The sequence below is a fragment of the Lactuca sativa genome, chromosome 3, assembly GCF_002870075.4.
Source record: "Lactuca sativa cultivar Salinas chromosome 3, Lsat_Salinas_v11, whole genome shotgun sequence".
NCBI classification, from domain to species: Eukaryota; Viridiplantae; Streptophyta; class Magnoliopsida; order Asterales; family Asteraceae; genus Lactuca; species Lactuca sativa.
Window position 1 is genome coordinate 154718734 of NC_056625.2, and position 18932 is coordinate 154737665.

At 33.8% G+C, this 18932-nt stretch overlaps 2 protein-coding genes across 9 annotated transcripts; both read left to right on the forward strand.

The window, feature by feature from the left end:
• Window positions 1-1308: 1308 nt before the first annotated feature.
• On the forward strand, window positions 1309-5569 carry LOC111914045 (protein NSP-INTERACTING KINASE 1). The gene is made up of 11 exons (XM_023909789.3): window positions 1309-1599; window positions 1681-1813; window positions 1922-1993; window positions 2092-2235; window positions 2329-2400; window positions 3139-3198; window positions 3294-3394; window positions 3492-3638; window positions 4169-4510; window positions 4619-4998; window positions 5123-5569. The coding sequence occupies exons 1-11, from the start codon at window positions 1494-1496 to the stop codon at window positions 5444-5446; spliced, it is 1881 nt and encodes a 626-aa protein (XP_023765557.1). The 5' UTR covers window positions 1309-1493; the 3' UTR covers window positions 5447-5569.
• Window positions 5570-7306: 1737 nt separating this feature from the next.
• LOC111914044 (uncharacterized) lies at window positions 7307-9752 on the forward strand. 8 transcript variants are annotated; one of them, XR_002857681.3, is made up of 7 exons: window positions 7317-7913; window positions 8019-8226; window positions 8753-8806; window positions 8919-8992; window positions 9079-9163; window positions 9244-9357; window positions 9443-9752. XR_002857681.3 is itself a non-coding variant. In XM_052769425.1 (6 exons), exons 3-6 carry the CDS (start codon window positions 8758-8760, stop codon window positions 9450-9452), a joined length of 432 nt encoding a protein of 143 aa, XP_052625385.1. In that variant the 5' UTR covers window positions 7310-7913; window positions 8019-8226; window positions 8753-8757; the 3' UTR covers window positions 9453-9752. The 8 variants fall into 8 exon arrangements, 4 of the variants coding, with proteins under 4 accessions (XP_052625386.1, XP_052625385.1, XP_052625388.1 ...); XM_052769425.1 differs by having other exon boundaries at window positions 7310-7913; window positions 8919-9163; window positions 9429-9752; XM_052769428.1 differs by having other exon boundaries at window positions 7310-7913; window positions 8919-9163; window positions 9446-9752.
• Window positions 9753-18932: the final 9180 nt, after the last annotated feature.

The following is an 18932-nucleotide window of genomic DNA, read 5'->3' on the forward strand; positions in this document are numbered from 1 at the left end:
GTAACTTTGGATGATTGTGCTTTGTTTCTTGCTCTACCCTCCCCTTTCACCACGTAACTACAAATACACAGTTTTTAACCATTATTATAGAGGACACTTTAGTCATTTACACAATACCACTAAGGCTATTTTAGTTATTTTGAACACACCTATAATAATTCACTAGACCATACAGTAAAAGGGATTCTAAGTTCTAACTAGCGACATACACAAGATTCACATAGTTACTATGGATCATTTATAGTTGTTGTATAAATCTTGAATAGTTACAATCTATTATTAATTTATATGGAAATAGTTATACACTATGTTGTTTTAATACCATGACCTAAATTTTCTGCTATTTAAATTATACCCATTAATTGTATACGTTTGGTTTATTTTCACCTAGGATAGTGTGGGGTGACATTGGGTACTTTAGCTTTATTGAAAGTACCATTCTTCCCAAGAGAAGCGTGTGAGAAAAGTGATTTCCATGAGTGGAGTATTGAATCATCATTCAATAAAGAAACATTTAAAATTTGGTGGTAGTTTTTTTATGTAACAATTTTTTTTAAAACTTTTTTAACTATTTTTTTGTCAAATAGTTTCTAACCCAACAATATTAGGTTTTGTCATCAATGCGTCGAGTGTTCAAGTTCTGCTTGAGACATAGGTCGAATTTACCGTTTCAGAAAAAAAAAACAAAATTTTATGATACTTTATGTTATTTAATGTAACTAAAACCATATAATGCAAGATTTTTATCTTTTTATTTTTGTCACATTCTAATAATATACTGATTTCAAGATCTTATTCTTCTTGAAATCATTGCATTTTTTTCTTGAATTAACAAACCTAGATTATAGTATTTAATGGCCATGAGAAGGGAATGTTTGACTCCTAATTGTCCTAACTTTTAAGCACCATGAAAAATGAAAGAAATCATATAAATCCATCAAGAAACTACAAAATTCAAGAACACATGAATCTAAAAAGAACCCATTAAAGATTTCTTTGTTATATCATGTGGGTACATAATAATTTTAATTAATTTCAAAAAAAGTTTAATTTTTTGGAGTGATACTATAAAATAAACCCCATAATCTCCATCTCTTAATACTTTTTAATAATATAGCAAATGCTTGATTTAAGCAACAAAAGATTAAAGGGGAACAACATCAACTATCATTTCTCTCTCTCCTCAATAATTTTACCTTTATTTGTTGGTTGCTTTATTTTAGTTTAAAGTTTACTCAAAATTGTCAGGGCAAATGAGAAAAAAATAATATTTTTTTTAATTCCCTTTTTTGCCCCTGTCCCATAGCCAGGCATGCTTCTTCTCTTTATACTACAAAAAAACAACACAAAAGAACTCAGCCTGCTTTTTCTTGGGTCTATCAGATGATTGTGTAAATTTTATAAACACACCAATGCAACTTCATTCAACAATATAAAGATTGGTTTCGAAATTCGAATCATTCGAAGAATTGAAGTCATAAGCTTCCATTGAAATGAGAGTGAAACGAAAGATCGCTGATTTCTTGTTCTTGATATGTTTCTTGACGTTTTCGTGTTGTTCTAATGGCTTGCTTTCTCCTAAAGGTGTTAACTTTGAAGGTAAATTCGTTTCTTTTTTCATGAATTCGTCTTCTTCGAAGGTTAAAATCGAGATTTTACATCTGGGTTTTGAATTTTCAGTGCAAGCGTTAATGGGTATAAAAGCTTCGTTAATGGATCCTCATGGTGTTCTTGAAAATTGGGATGCTGATTCTGTTGATCCATGTAGTTGGACTATGGTTACTTGTTCTTCGGAATCTTTAGTCATTGGATTGTAAGTTATAAGTGTTTCTTCACACACTTATAGTGTTTTAGTGTGTGTGTTTATGAGATTAAATATTTTAAAATTTTAAAAACTTTTTTTTTGTATGATCATTTTCAGGGGAACACCTTCGCAGAATCTATCGGGTAAACTTTCATCAGCTATAGGCAATCTAACCAATCTTCAAATTGTGTAAGTGTCAAAATCAAATCATTTCAAAATCTATGAAATAGTCAAAATAAGTCAAATGGGTATCATTTAATTCAACTTAATGATTGATTTTGGTGCAGATTGTTACAAAATAATAACATCACAGGGCCAATCCCTAAAGAAATTGGTGAATTAAAGAAGCTTCAAACAATCGATCTTTCTGATAACCAATTCACTAATGAAATCCCTTCCTCTTTAGGCCACTTGACAAATCTCCAATACATGTAACGTTTTTTAAATTATAGCAAATTAAAATTCTTTTTATGATAATGTTGTTGTTGTAATCATCTTAATTTCGGTTTTTTTAACTTATTCAGGAGGCTTAATAACAACAGTCTTTCAGGACCAATTCCACAATTAGTTGCTAACATGACACGACTTGCTTTTGTGTAAGATTCCTTTACTCTTGATTAAGATCATAATGTGGGACCCATAATAGGGTAATTGGTTTAAAAAGTAACAAGTTATTCAGGAAACCAGTGATTTAATAAGAAACAATCTAAACGTACAATGTTGTAATAGAACTTAAGAAGTAATGTAAGTGAAGTACAATGTTGTAATTATAAAGTAGTAAAGTACTATGTTATTATAAGAAAAAAATTACATTTTTGGTCCATGGGTATGGTTGATTATTTATTTTTGATCCAAAAAGTTTTATCTTGCAATATTAGTCCATATTTAAGGCTCATGTAACTACATGTTTTTTGTTTTTGTTCAAACTTAAAAAAAAAATAAAAAAAAAAAAAACTATATTTTGTCCCTAACTATAATAGCATCTTGTAATTTGGATCCCAAAAATATTATTATTTTAATTAAAACAGACACTAAAAACATTTTAAAAGAAAACTAAAAAGAGGACAACGTTATGCAAGAAAAAACTTTAAAGGAGAAGAATTGAAAAAATCGGCTATATATAGGGACCTCTTTTACTTGAAAAACTAAATACAATGTTGTAATAAAAAAAATAAAACTGAAAAATATATTGTTATTTTTTGTATATACCGTTACCAAAAAAAAAAAAAAAAACCCTTAAAAGTTCTTATATATGTTGTATTCTTGTGCATGGATAATCATTTTCTTTTAACAATAGTATTATTTTAACATTACCTATTCATGTTTTGTTTTAGTGACTTGTCCTTCAACAACTTAAGTGGCCCTGTTCCCAGGTTTCCTTCCAAGACCTTCAAGTAAGCTAACTATTACAACCCCCCCCCCCCCCCCCCCCCACACACACACACACAAATTGTATATCTAATGGTTGTGTATGCAATATCTATTTCAGCATCGTTGGGAACCCTTTAATATGCCAAACAGGGTCCGAGCAAGAATGTTATGGAATGACACTCTTGCCCATGTCCATGACTTTAAACACTACTAATCAAGGTACAATATTGTGCACATTTTATTGATTTAACAAATAAAAAAGTGTTCCTAAGTATCTATAGTGTCAGAGTTTCATTTCTTCTATCCTTTTTTGAAGCTAATGGCACTTTGCCAAAATCAAAAGGTCACAAAATCGCTCTTGCCATTAGTACAAGCCTCGGATGCATCTCTTTGCTCATCTTTGGACTCGCGCTCATTTGGTGGAGGCGACGACATAATCAAGAACCCTTCTTTGATGTCAAAGGTTTGTTTATCATAATACCGTCACCAGTTAATTAACTGTCAACTGTCATCTATCAACTGTCAAAATGTTAAAATGTTACCTGTTAACTGTGAATTTTAGACTGTCACCCGTCATCTGTCATCTGTCATCTATCATTTGTCATCTGTCATTTGTCACCTGTCACGAATCAAACTGTCAAACTGTCAACTACAAACTACTAACTTTTGTTACTGGTCATGGTTAAACTGTCAAACTGTCAACTGCAAACTACTAACTTTTGAAATATTATCTGTTAACTATGAATTGTCATTTGTCATTTGTCATGTATCATTGTCATTGTCACCTACCACTTGTCACGAATTAAACTGTCAAACTGTCAACTGCAAACTATTAACTTCTGTCACCGATCACGGTCAAACTATTAAAATGTTATCGATTTAACTATTGTCATCTGTCACCTACCACCTGTCACTTCACCTACTACCTGTCACGGATCAAACTGTCAACTTTCAACTACTAACACCAAACTTCTAACGTTCTTGACAATGCAGATAAGCATCACGAGGAAGTTTCCCTAGGAAATCTAAGGAAGTTCACATTTAGGGAACTTCAAAGCGCAACACACAACTTCAGCAACAAGAACATATTAGGAAAAGGAGGCTTCGGGCACGTTTACAAGGGTCAACTCCAAGACGGGAGTTATGTGGCGGTGAAGCGCCTCAAAGATGGTGGTGCCGCCGGCGGAGAACGGCAGTTCCAAACAGAAGTTGAGATGATCAGCCTGGCAGTTCACCGGAATCTCCTCAGATTATACGGTTTCTGTATGACCCCAACTGAAAAACTCTTAGTCTACCCTTACATGTCAAATGGAAGCGTTGCCTCTCGTCTTAAAGGTACATACATTGATACATAATCCACCATTTTCTCCATTATCAAACCTGCAACTCATCGTATAAGTTTCAAGAAGTTAAAATCTCGATTTCTTTGCATGATTTTGTCAGCGAAACCAGTTTTGAATTGGGGAATAAGGAAGAAGATCGCATTAGGAGCTGCGAGAGGATTGTTGTATCTTCATGAACAGTGTGATCCGAAGATTATTCATCGAGATGTGAAAGCTGCGAATATATTGCTTGATGATTTTTGTGAAGCGGTTGTTGGTGATTTCGGGTTAGCGAAGCTTTTGGATCATCAAGATTCTCATGTAACGACGGCGGTGCGTGGAACCGTCGGCCATATTGCGCCGGAGTATCTCTCCACCGGCCAGTCGTCGGAGAAGACAGATGTTTTTGGGTTTGGGATTCTTCTTCTAGAACTGTTAACCGGACAACGAGCTTTGGAATTCGGGAAAGCTGCTAACCAGAAAGGAGCAATGCTTGACTGGGTAATTACTAATTAGCTTACGTTGTTCTTCATCTCCGGCGAGTTTCCATCGCCGGAAAATCAAGATTCCGACTTTTTTTCTTAACGGGAAATAATAGTTTAATACTATGATTTTGTTTTTTCAGGTGAAAAAGATTCATGTAGAGAAGAAGCTAGATTTGTTAGTTGATAAAGATTTAAAGAACAATTACGATAGGATTGAGTTAGAGGAAATCGTGAAAGTGGCGTTGTTGTGTACTCAATATCTTCCCGGCCACCGGCCTAAGATGTCGGAAGTTGTACGGATGTTGGAAGGGGATGGACTTGCGGAGAGATGGGAAGCTTCACAGGGAGTTGAGTCGAGTTCAAAGTTCAGGACGCCGGAGTTGTCGTCGTCGGAGCGGTATTCTGACCTCACCGATGACTCTTCTTTGCTTGGACAAGCGATAGAACTCTCTGGGCCTAGATGAATCTTGAATTTCAAATAGGAATTATGGAAAAAAAAAAAAAAAAACAGGGTTTGTAAAGGTTTAAATTTTCAAGTGTAGTAAATTTTGTATTTGAGTTATAAAAAAAGTAAGTGTTTTTTAATATACTATCAAGCATATAGGTTCATTTTTTATTTTTAATTTCTTGGGAAAAAAGAGTTAATTTTTTGTTTTTTTGTTTCCAAGTCGCACCAAAATTTCCTTGTGTCATTTTTATTTATTTATTATTTTTTTGATGTTTAAGAGTTCCAAGTCTTTATTTTATATTTTAGTTAGTTATATAAATTCGTTCAAGTGATTTACCAAAAATTAAATAGTGTATTCCTATCTTGGAGGTTTAACCTTTTGTGTCCATGTGTTTGTATTTGTTGTGGATTACATATTAAATTAGAAATGTTGGTCATAAGTATAACTTTTATGTTTCAGGTGGTTCGGGTATTTTCTAATAAAAAATAATCGATAAACAAACTGAATTGAAATTTGGATATTCGGGTATTGCCCTATAGAAGTTGTTAAAAATTATAAGAAAAAAAAATAAGCATGTTACTTAAATTGTAGGGACTAACTGTGTAACTATCTTTTCAATAGACAATAAGAAGTAAGGACTTACAAAGCACAAGGAACACCAATTTTGTGAATAAGAATAATGCATTAGCCAAAATTAGGGGTGCAAACGAGCCGAGCCGAATATAGTACTCCTTAACAAGAGAAAATACCCTTTTGATGCCAAATGTACATACTTTTACTCATCTGAATGCAATAAAACAAATTTTACATCACTTTAAATGTTGTAGTTTAACATATTGTGTGGTTACTTACTACTGTCACAATATAAAAATCATAGTAGAATCTTAAATTTAAATTAGGTTGTGACTGTGACTACTAATCAATCAATCATAGTAGAAACACAAATGCCAAATTTATTATGTATTGTTGCTCTACGAGCACTCAAAATCCGAGGCTTGGTGTAAGAAAATTGGCTCCGTTAGTGGGGCAAACCTTATTTTAGTTGGCATTACAAACAACAAATCAGAAAATCTTTTAATTGTCATGAAGACCGGAAAAATATTGGAAATTTTAAAGAAATGAGAGTTCTATAATTTCACTAATATGTTTACTAATCCATATTATACAACATCAACAACAATATCCACATATATTCCACAAAATAGAAGACAATCTAACCAAAGAAGCAAATAGCAAACCCCCTAAAATTCGAAATCATTAACAAACAAGAAACCAAAAAGCAATCCACTTACTTTGAAACAAATAGATAAGCAGTAAACTGGTGACGAGTGGACGATAGGTGGTGAGTGGTGACGATGTCTTTTTGACTTTGTGGTGGTAATGAGTAATGACGATGACCTCTAAAGAAAACAATTTGCTATTATCAGGTAGAGAAAAAAGAAATAGAGTAAGAGATGCATGCTATTGGATATTACGTAATGATTTTTTTTTGTTAAATCAATTATTCGGATATACTCGAAAGTACAGAACCTTAGTCACATACATTATACATGGACTTATATAAAAGTGGGTTAACCGAATACCCTAAATTATATGTCTAAAACCCGATAAACATAAACACGACCTAATCTACCCGAATTCAGAACGGGTCAATCAGTTATTTCAAGTATTAATTATTTTCGATATGCTTAGTCCCCATGTCTTATGTCTTCGTTTTCTCGATTAGCTGATCATTATATATATATATATATATATATATATATATATATATATATATATATATATATATATATATATATATTAAAATTCTTCACCCTTAGCTACTGACACTGTAAAGTGGCTAAGGGATTGACAAAATTGGTCCTTTCATTTGCTGTAAATCGGAATTGGTCCACTTATTTATTGAAATAGCAATTTGGTCCTTGTAAGAATAACAGTTTTTAATGTTCAGTCCATGGATCATCTTCAACAAACGTGTTCTCTTCTCTTTCACCACCACTGTTCAATCAGCAAACGTGTCATCTTCTCTTTTACCTCGGTTACTCTGTTCCACCACTTATATACATGTCTGATGCTACGTTTTTCCCACTGACAATCTACCGCTTTTTTCTTATCTGCTCTATATACCACTTTTGAAACTCTGTCTTGGAAAGCTTGGAGACAATCCTTCGACTTCTCTTCCTTACCCTTCTATCTTTGTCTCTCTGTAAGAAAAAGTCAGCTCCTCTTCCTCACGAACCACTGTCACCCATTTACCGGCTCAGCCAATGTCATTCCTCCTGTTGGTGAAGAAAGACAAAACGAGCGGTGACCGGGGGTTCCTAACAAAAACCCTAAACTGATTTCGATCGTCTGTATGTCCATCTCCACTTTGAATTGAGAATCAATGACCACCATTACGCCCCTAGGTATGTGTTGTGAGCGAATGGAAAAGAATGATGAGGTTCTCTTCCTCATCTAATTAATCGATCCTGACCACAAGGTAAATGATTTGACTAATCGATTCAAGTTAACTGGAGATCAATATTTTTTTGGTTTTGAAATTTAACTTTACATCAACTCCTCCTCTATTTTCTGCCATCCGTAGGTACGTTTTCGTCTATTATTTCTGTTTTCTGTCTTTGTTTACAAGTATTTTGGGTGTTGAACGGGTGATCGGAAGGAAGATGTGGGTGGGTCTGTTTGATGCAAATTTAGAGAAGAAATTTGGTGAATTTCAAGGGTGTAGTGAAGAAAGACGCAAGCAATTGGAAGATTCAAATAAATAAAATACAACAATTACAGGATCTGAGCAGGTTAGACTTTGTGTCTATTTGATTTTTAGGGGCAATTTGGTAAATTTCTCCTTTTTACATTCATCTACGATGACATGAACTTAGAAAGAGGTAAAATTGGCCTGATTTGATATTATAAAAATTACAAAAAAACAAACAAACAAACTTATTTTTACCATTATACTTTTTTTTTTATCATCAAAAAATTTTATTTACTAATTAAGCCGCTACACTAATATTTTTTTATTGATTGTCATTAAACTCTTAGTTTTTTTTTTTTTTTTTTTTTTTTTTTTTTTTTTTTTTTTACGATTTAGCCACAGAACTATTACGATGAAAATCTAAAAAAAATAGTTCAGTGGCTAAATTACATGATTCAAAGTTTTTTTTTGTCATAAAATGGTTGGTTGACCATTTTCTCTTTGATAACAGTTGGTCTATTTGCCTCCTGTCCATCATTCTAACAGTTAAAAAAGATAATGACATTCTATTTTTTGTTTATTCATATTATATATTATGAAGCAAAAAAATTGGAAATATGATGCAGATCAAATGGAAGGCTTGCAATCTTGGGTCACAAACCACCAGTTTACCAACATAGGTTAGTTTAATTTATAAACTTTAACTTTTATTCAATATAATGATAGATTTGATTTTTTTGAATAATCAAACCGACAAAATGTAATGGAGTCTATATAAAAATGTATATGTAGGTACAATTTGGGCAACAATAGTTGCTACATCAATGGCTTACACAAGCGCTAAGAGAGATGCATTTAAGCCTAACGTTAGATATACAAGTTGCATTGAAGCATTTAAACAATTTATATTTATCTCTATGGTTATTTTATATGTATTTGTTTGCCACTATAGGATGCATGCATTAGGTTTAACGTTGGTAGATCAACTTTCAGTTGAGTTTAAGCCTATTCGCGTATATTCATATATTGAATGGCAAGTATGCATCTGAACATAAAATTTGTTATTCCATAAAAGATTTAAGAATGTAGGCTAAAAATCTATTTTGCTGATATGAAGGTGGATGAATTGGAGAAAGCTATTTCTGAGGCAGCTAGAGACCCCGCTAAATATGGAATCGATCAACCCGAACTTGAAAGAAGATTTAAATGGACAAGAGCCGCTATGACTCAAGTAAATTCTTTTTTTTTTTTTTTTTTTTTTTTTTTTTTTTTTTTTAATATAAACATTAAAAATTCACACAGTTGATTTTGTTTAGGAGGTGTTAAGAAATTAGTGGTTGGAACAGACTTCTTCCACATTTAGTGAGATGTATCAAGAACTAATGAGTCTGTTAAGTGCACGTCAGCAAGTATGATGTAAAGTGGGTTTTTTTTTACATATCTTAGAACAAGAAAACTAAAACAGGGTAATGTATTTTCATTTGAATGTTTAGCTTTATGTAATTTGGATCCTTTTTTTTGCAAAGGGCAATGTCCTTTATTTTTATTATTTTAAGCATCAAAATTGTAAAAGGGCGAATTGCAGAGAATAACAACATACTTAACTGTGGCTACCAATTAAGACAATCTATTATACATGTACACAAAAACAACACCTTCCAACCCCTGCAACGCGGGAGAACGCATCTAGTTTTGACTAAGAAAACATTCTACATTCTCTTTTGAGTGTTCGTATCATTATAAGGTTCTTTTTTGTTCAATTTTAAGTGGACAAAATGCCAAAAACAAAAAAGAACAAAAATGATCAAAATAACCAAATTGACCAAAAGGTAAAAACGGTCATTTTTTACCAAATATATTATACTTCCTCTTATAAGAGTTTCATATAAGTATAATACCTTTTTGTGCAGTTTTAAGTAGTATAAATGAAAAAAAAAATAATAATGATCAAAATGATTAAATTGACCAAAATGGCAAAAATAGTCATTTTCACACAAAAAAACCTTCATTCCTTTTCAATTTTTGTATATCATTATAAGATTTTTTTTATTCGGTTTTAAGTGCTATAAATGACCAAAACATTAGAATCTTTAATTAGCAATTTACCTTACATATATAATAAAAAGATGATGTTATATTACACATAAAATGCAAGTAAATTTTTATTTATTTTCTTTAGCCGAATCATGGGCTAAATGTAAATAAATAGCAACATAATAAATGCAAGTAAATACTTTTTAAAAATAAAATAAAATATTCTTTGTTTTAAGAATTGGGAGAATCTTCTACTCTAATAAATACAAGTTTTTTTTGTCACATGTCACATTCTTATTTAATTTGCTAAATATTATTTTGTGGTTATTTTGAATTAATTTCTTTTCAACATGTCATTTTGTGGGTTTTTTATTTTAATGAATTTCAGATAATACTTTAATGTAATAATTACAATAAATATAGTAATAAATGAATATCAATTTCATTAATAAACTTACTTTTTTATTTCAAAATTCTCAAATTAAAGCTTATTAGTTTATTTTATTTTATTTATTTAAATTTAAAAGATAAAAAAATCAATTTTAATAATTCATTATTTTTCTTATTTTCTTATAAATCCAAAGCTCTTAAATATTTAAACATTTATATTTATTTTTTAAAAATTAACCCATGTATTAAATTAACCCATGTAATACATAGGTCTTACACCTAGTAACTAAATAAAAGTAATAAAAGCACTTATAGGAATGGTCTTTGTCTAAATAAGTTTATAGAAATGATCCTTGTATAAAAATAATGCATAAATGGTATATGTTCAACAAAATTAACAATAATGGTCGTAGTTTAAAAAAATGTATAATTTATCAAATGACCAAATTAACAAAAATACCCGGTTGAAATGACGACAAAATGTCAAAATATTCAAAATGATGCATAAATGGTCCGTGAATTACACGATTGATTAAAAGAAAATTTATATAGGATTATGTTAACATAGGGGATGTTGTTGGTTGTAGAATATATTGTCTTCAAGGCAAAGGTAAACTAACCAAATTATTCCAATGGAAAAATAAAGGAAAACTAAGTTACAAATAGCATTTACAAACATTATAGTAGAAACATATAACAATGCAAGAAATAACAATGTACTTTCTATCAATTTATTTATTATAGTATTTTTAAACTTTCATTTCTTAATAGAACACCATTTAACTTTGAATGATCTACCCACTTATAGTAATTTCATTTAAATAACAAAAAGCAAATTAAACTACTAGATTTGGATATAATTTCAGAAGTATGTTGCACTAATAAGAAAATAATTATAAATATAATGTTATAAGCTCTATTCTAGGTGCTTGTTCTTCTCTGAAAGCATGGCATTACATGATGGATATTGGTGTAGTTTTAAGGAACCAAAGTAAAACTGATGATAAGCATGACTCTTTAGTATATAATGAGAAACAATAACATGATCAAGGTCCATCGAATTCTTTTCTTATAAGATTCGGGTATTTTTATATAATTTAAAGAAATGTTAAGATTATAATACTTTTCAAGTTCCTTTTGCAACCGGTAACATGGAGTCCAAAGTAAATGGTATACTGTTTTAATCAGAACCTTCTTTATAACTTTTCTTATAATAATTTTCTTTTCATCTTTTATGTTTGATTCTTATTTGCTGGAGTTGGTAAAGAATCTAATTTTATACAAAAATTGAAACAAACAAAAGTTTGTAAAAAAAACATATATAAAAACTTTCGTTCTAGACTCTTAAGCATAAAAAAAACTAATCAAACCGAAAAAGCAGTTTCTAAACTTTCTTACTGAACATGCAAAGATTTCTAAGGTAGTGAAGTGTACTTTCCTCTATATAACAATAAGCATATGGTGGCAAAAATAGACACCTTTGGGAAAAAGAGGTGAGTTGGCATTCAAGAAAAACACAATTTCAAATTGGAGGGAGTGTCAAAACACATTGTAGTGGCCTCTGTTGGAAAATATCCCATAAGTATGGCCTTAGGAATATAATGATTATTACATGTAAGATATATTTATATTGTATACAATAATGATTGCCATATGACATAATATCATGTCCTTAGGCTTAAATATTTGTAGAATGATAGATATGACAACTGTCTATAACTTGAAGGACTATATTATGTGTTCCAAACTCTTTCCCATAAAGTGTAAATGATGCATTTATTGATTACACATATGAAGGATCATGAGATGTGAAAGACTTCTCATTTATGATCTAAGTTCCATAGTTGTGTTAAAAAAAAAAAATTAACTCCTCAATGGCTGAGAACTAAAATGGAGGCATCGGTCGTGTCTAGGGTTGCATCCTTTTGGATGTAAATCAATATGGCTTTCATCCTTTTGTCTATATATTTGTTTGTTTGTTTGTTTTCAACGTATTGAAGTGTGTTTTATTTATTTGGTGATACAGAATCTAACAATACCCTAAATCCCTAATGGATATTTGGATATGTAAGTGGACATAATTTATGTTTTTACAAGCCTGACGAAAGTTGATTGATTTTTACTGTCACTTACTGTTCTTAAAGGTACCTCAAAATTAAACTATATATAAATTCATATTGAACCGAACTTATTTGATGACTTTTAGATAACATTTAAATTTTAGGTTAATATAAAATCTAAAGGATCGTGGCTTGCTTTTCCTTTACCCACGTATAACATGTAAGAAAATGCAAAAGCTTTTTGGTTTCCTTTTGTATTTATTTAGTTAATTATAATTAAAATGTATTTATTTCAAGATTTTGATAGAGTCTATTATCAATCTTAGTATGTTTTATGTATTTTGAAAATCAATACATAAAACAATGTCAAATGTATGGTTAAAATTATGCCTATTAAATATTTGACGAAGAAGAATTTCTCATCTCTATACTTTAGTTACATAAATTATTTTTTGAGACGAAAATAATCAAGTTGCTCTCCGACATTCAATTCCTTTTACAAATGTAAGATTAAGATACCCGTTATTAGTTACTTTGTTACGAATATGTTTCGAAACGAATGTCTTCATCGTTTAAATGGGTCTTAAAAATATGGTCCACATATTAGGCTTTGTGGATTGTTGTACTAAAATGAAGTATTTTCATCATCTTAATCAAGTATCTCTCAAGTTTGACACTTGTTCATGTAAACGATATCAATTTTTTTTTGTTGTTATAATAACTTTAGATACTTTAATTGATATTTATTTATATGCCTTTGTCTTGGTAAAGTTCTTATCATAACAACAAATGAACCGTAAGTTTCATCATTTTTTAAGTGATAAGTGGTAACTTTGATGTTGTATTTAAATGACTGGACCAAAGAAAAGTGCCGTAAGTTTGACATTGGAGTTGATTGAATGCCACATCAAGCAATTGTTTATATTATTGTTCAAGGAACCCAAATGTTAATTGAATAATGATTCACATAATAATTTTTCAGCATAATATACATAAATATTGTATTTCTGCTAAAAGGTGATTGCAATATTTATGTACCGTAATATAATTGTAAGACATCATTATATCCAATTGTTAGTTTAGCTAAAGCAAAACTGATAATTGGGTAAAATGTCCATAAGAATCATTATTTTGATGTTAATAATATGTATATTGGTATGTTTTACTATCCCGTTAAATCACACTGATAACTGGAGGCCTCATTTGTGTTGTGGCATTAACGCTTAGGTCACATATCACATAATAAATCAATACGTCTTGTAAAATACGTTCTACCATAACTCGACTTCTTAAATTTCAATAAATGATATATGTATAAAACGGAATAAGGAAGGATTTACAAGAAGTTTGTAATTTCATACTGACATCTATAAGCCTTCTATATGGGATATAACTGGCCATAACCTGTATATATACCTTTAAAATTTCACTCTTATTCGTACTTACTGCATGAAAGGTCTAGATCTCCTAAAATGCTTAAAACCTTTCAGAAAAGAGTTGAAAAATAACTTGACCTGAAAAGACATGGGTGGTGGTTAAGATGGTAAGTATTGGGACTTTGGTCAAGGCCCTCGATCTTTCTTTGAATTTTGTAAAGATAACCACTTGGGTTGTGGTGACTTGGTAAGGCATGTGGAAGATATGGTGGATAACCTATTGACCCATGTTCAAATCCTGACACTACTAAGCCCTTGTGGCCATTGAGGTTCGCCTGCAGTGACTCCAGGGCATGAGGCAAGCCTCATGTTTGCAGCGGGGGATTAGTCGGTGCGCGAAAGCTGGCCCGGAAACCCTCGTTAGGGAAGTTCCCTTTCCAATTTTTTTTTTGTAAAGATCGTTACATAATTAACCAATACATTATGCCTAGTACTCCTCAATACAACCATGCTCTCAAAAGGAAGAAGAGAACCTTAATAGCCATGGTTGAAAGTATCTTGCAAACACTAAATTGACCCAATTTCTATAGATCATGGCTTTAAAACTGGCGATTCACATCTTGAATTATGTTTCTTTAAATTCTATCTCATAAGCTACTTGGAGATTTAGAGAAGAATGAAACTAAGCTTAAGGCATTTAAGGGTGTGGTATGTCTGACCTAAACAAAACTATAGACTCCTCAATTTTAGAAACTCAACATGAAAATTGTAAGTTGATTTCCTCATACTGATTTTCATCACATAGTACATGTATTCTAAAAAAAATGAAGTTTACCAAATTTCTTGAGAGTGTCAAAATCAGTGGGAGTCATTTATTCAGGGATTTTGACCTCTAAGAATCCAATAAAGTGGCACCTATAATTTAAGTGCCCATTATGAATACTACTTCCCATTATGAATGGATTCAAGTTGATATATTTTGCTCATGAGTACAAGTCTTCAAATGTAGGGGCAAATGAAATATTGCAAAAATGATCCCACTTAATACATTGACATTGAAACTCACAAAACTCAATAGCCTAAAAGACATTTTATGTGATGCATGCGACCCATAAATTATGATGGTTACATTAGGTCAATCTTAACATATAGAAGGAAATGACCATGTCATAGATAGTGATGTGATAACTTGTGATCAAGTGGAATGAAGTTATGAATGAAGAGCTTAATTCAATGTAAAAAGATCATGTTTGGGAACTTGCTTAATTACCAAAGGTTTTTATCCCCATAAGATGCAAGTAGGTCTTTAAGACCAAACTGAACCCCAGTGATTGGCATCATACAATAAAAAACTTAATTGGTCGTTATAGGGTATTCACTAAAAGAGGGTGTTTATTATCAAGAAACGTTCTCATTCGTTTTCATAAATGACTTTTTTAAGATCATAATGGCCCTTATAGCTCATTTTGTTTTAGAGCTACATCAAATACATGTCAAATTTTTTTCTTAACATGGATTTACACAAAAGTGTACACATGACCCAACTGAAAGGTTTTAATTCTAAGGGTCATGAACATCCAATGTGTAAACTCAACGAATCGATATATAGGCTAAATCAGGTTCCCTGTCAATGGTATCTAACGTTCAACGAAACATTAATGACATGATTAAAAACGAATTAGATCGATGTCTATACCTCAATATCAGTGGGAGGAAATTTATCATTCTTATTTTATATATACATTACTATTTATTGCCGAGTAATAAAATTGACATGTTGCATTAATCAAAACATTTTCTACCATATCACCTCGATATGAATTATCTTGTTGAATCCTTGTATGTTATAGTCATATAAATACATCAAGATAAAAGGACTTTAGAATTTACCTAAAGGCATATATCGAGTGGGTAGCAAGTCGATATAACATGCAACTACGCTTCCCTTCACTTTATTATGTAGTCATGGAAGACATTTTTGGTTTACAAAGGTAGAATGAGATCAAATGAAGTCAATATATTATGCTTCAGTAGTTGGAAGATCTATGTATGCTTGATTTTGTACTGGTCTCGAAATCTCTTATGTTACTAGTATCCTACGTCATTATCAATCAGATAATGGATAATGGTATGGACCACTAAAAAACTGCCAAGAAAGTTTTGTGATTTTTCGTGGGACTAATAATTACAAACTTTTTTAATAAAACTGTAACGCCCCAAAATTCAAGACTAAAAATTTCTTTTAATAAAACTTTACTTTAAGCAAATTCATTATTTCAAAACATAAACAGAGTATTAGTTTCCAAAATACATGTCCGTCATCAGAGTAAACATTCCCAGGCTGTCTAAACTATGGTGTGTGCCATGCGATCACCCCGAGCTCTTCCCTCCGCTACCGGAAGTACCTGAAACAAAAACTGAAAACCGTAAGCATGAAGCTTAATGAGTTCCCCACCCTACCACATACCATGCATAACCACATACTACACATACTGGGCCACGCCCGCTATCCTGGGCCTCGCCCACCCCCTCGGGCCTCGCCCGCTACAACGGCCCCACCGCTCCAGGCCCCGCCTGGCTTCGAGCCCCGCTCGGATACAGATCTGTTTCACTTAGGCCTCGCCTGTCACAGGGCCTCGCCCACTAACATATAATAGCATGTAAACATATCACATCACATAATCTAAACACATACTAACGGATCTTGTCCCAAGGCCTCACCTATCTCTGGGCCCCGCCCTTTTCCTACTACCGATGAGTCATGGAACCCCGTCCATATTCCTACTGATAGTGAGGTACGGGCCCAACCCACCCTCACTCCTTCCCTAACTTGGGCCTCGCCCCTGCTCTGCTGCTACTGAGATGTGGAACACCATCCACACTCTGTTATTTGTGAGATACGGGACCTCGCCCACACTCACCTCCCTACCAGGCACATACAAGTATCACACAGACAACAAGTATAAACTATCACATAAAGTTGCAGGGGCAGGTACCATCACCCGTCCTGCTGAAAAAAAACTGGGGCACTGGGTCTTCTTTTGGCCCCACTGGTTGCAGTGAAAACATAACAGGTCTGATCCCTGTGAGGTGGTAACAGTACAATCCCTGCTGAAATGACCAGTCCGACCCCACTTGAAACAGCCAGACTCACCACCGCTACCACTCCTGCACGTGCCCCCGTGCGCCCTGCCACACTTCCCGCACCGGCTGCAGTCCTGATAATCCCTCGACCTCGAATCCGATCCCTTGGGCCTTTTGCCCGAACCTGTAGCTACCTGAACCTCATCCGACTTCCTCTTCCGGATCTGCTCCAAATCAATTTCCCTCTCTCTAGCCCGAAAAATCATATCTTCCAGCGTTTTACAGCTGGATCTGCTCACGAACTCCCTGATGTCATCCCTCAACATCTCATGGTATCGGGCCTTCTTCATCTCCTCATCCGCGACATACTGCGGTACAAGAAGAGCCCTCTCCCTGAACTTGGCGGTGATCTCCGCCACAGTCTCAGTAATCTGTGTCAAATCCTGAAACTCCTGTGCCAACTGCTGCACCTCAACAATCGGCGAAAACTCCGCCCTAAACCTGGCCGAGAAATCGCTCCAAGTCATCGCGTCCAACGCGACATCATCCCCCAAAGCATGACCAATATCCTCCCACCAATCCCTCGCTCTGTCCTTCAGAAGACAGGAAGCGAGTCTGACCTTGTCCCCCTCAGGGCACCGGCTCATACGGAATGCGTTGGCAACATCAGCCAACCATCTGCTGCTAGCGATGGGGTCCCTAGCCCCATGATAATCTGGTGCCTCGCAAGCCCTGAACTCCCGAAATGTCAAGGTACGCGCTCCCATCAAAGCCATCATCTCAGTACGGAAGGCTCCCAGCCTCTCATCCAAAATCTCCAATATACACTCCTTGACCGTGCCAAAGATCACAGGAGTCTGATTCAAAATATTGCGCGTAACCTTGGCGGATATCAACTCCCTCATTCGCTCCTCGAGCTGCTCGGCCCCTGAACCCGAGCCTGATCCCTCTCCGGCGCCTGATCCGCCCGCTGGTCTCTCTCGCAACGTCACCATGCTGAAAATATACCACAACCACTATCAGAATGCTCATCACTGATGCGAGACCAAACACACCCTACCAGGTTCCCTGTCTTGTCTCAGCCTTTCCCGAATCGAGTACGGATCCTCTACTTTCAGTAATACGGGCCCATACTACCTTCCACATCTATCCGTACTTTCCTCCGTAATTACTTTGACTGCACCAGGTCCCTTATCCACTACTACTGCTCCCAGCACTATCTCATCCTAGGCTTACTCTAGGAAAACCTCTGACTCAACTCAAACCAATCCTCAGCTGCTGAAGGTCTCCTTGTGATGCCAATTAGCCATCACCTGGATACCATCACATGTGACGAGGCTCAGATAATCCTTCAAGTGAAAGACTCGTCCCTACAACGGTTGGACTCAAACAAGAGCTGCACAATAGGACCAAATCTAGCACTCTGAGATTATTCAACCCTGATCACATGTGACGTGTCGTATCCACCTAATGGCCAACTCCCATCACTCAGTATCCCACAATGCAGAAAGCAAGCAGCATTCTGACAAGGGAAAATCTAACCACAGCATACTCAAGCAATCATATCCACATAGCAAGAAACTGAACTAGCATGCAACACAAACTCATAAACTCAGGCATAACCTAGACAGGCTATCCTACCACTGTCTAATCAGCACTATCATGCAGCTCAAAACACATATAATAGGCACATAAGGCATCATCCCTAGATCCTTAGTCCTAATCTAGCATGTTGTTCTATCAACTGATAATCAAATCATAAACTTGTATGGGTATTTTGGGGTACTTACTTGAGCTCGGCAGATTGCATGCACCACACATCTTTTCTTTTTTCAAAGTTCTTTTCTTTCTGAATTACTTTT

Coding starts and splice junctions, on each gene's coding strand:
- LOC111914044 (XM_052769426.1), top strand. CDS start 8,758: ATGGAAGGCTTGCAATCTTGGGTCACAAACCACCAGTTTACCAACATA. Junction 8,807..8,918: donor CCACCAGTTTACCAACATAG/GTTAGTTTAATT, acceptor ATGTATATGTAG/GTACAATTTGGGCAACAATA. Junction 9,164..9,243: donor ATTCATATATTGAATGGCAA/GTATGCATCTGA, acceptor GCTGATATGAAG/GTGGATGAATTGGAGAAAGC.
- LOC111914045 (XM_023909789.3), top strand. CDS start 1,494: ATGAGAGTGAAACGAAAGATCGCTGATTTCTTGTTCTTGATATGTTTC. Junction 1,814..1,921: donor GAATCTTTAGTCATTGGATT/GTAAGTTATAAG, acceptor GATCATTTTCAG/GGGAACACCTTCGCAGAATC. Junction 3,395..3,491: donor TTTAAACACTACTAATCAAG/GTACAATATTGT, acceptor CCTTTTTTGAAG/CTAATGGCACTTTGCCAAAA.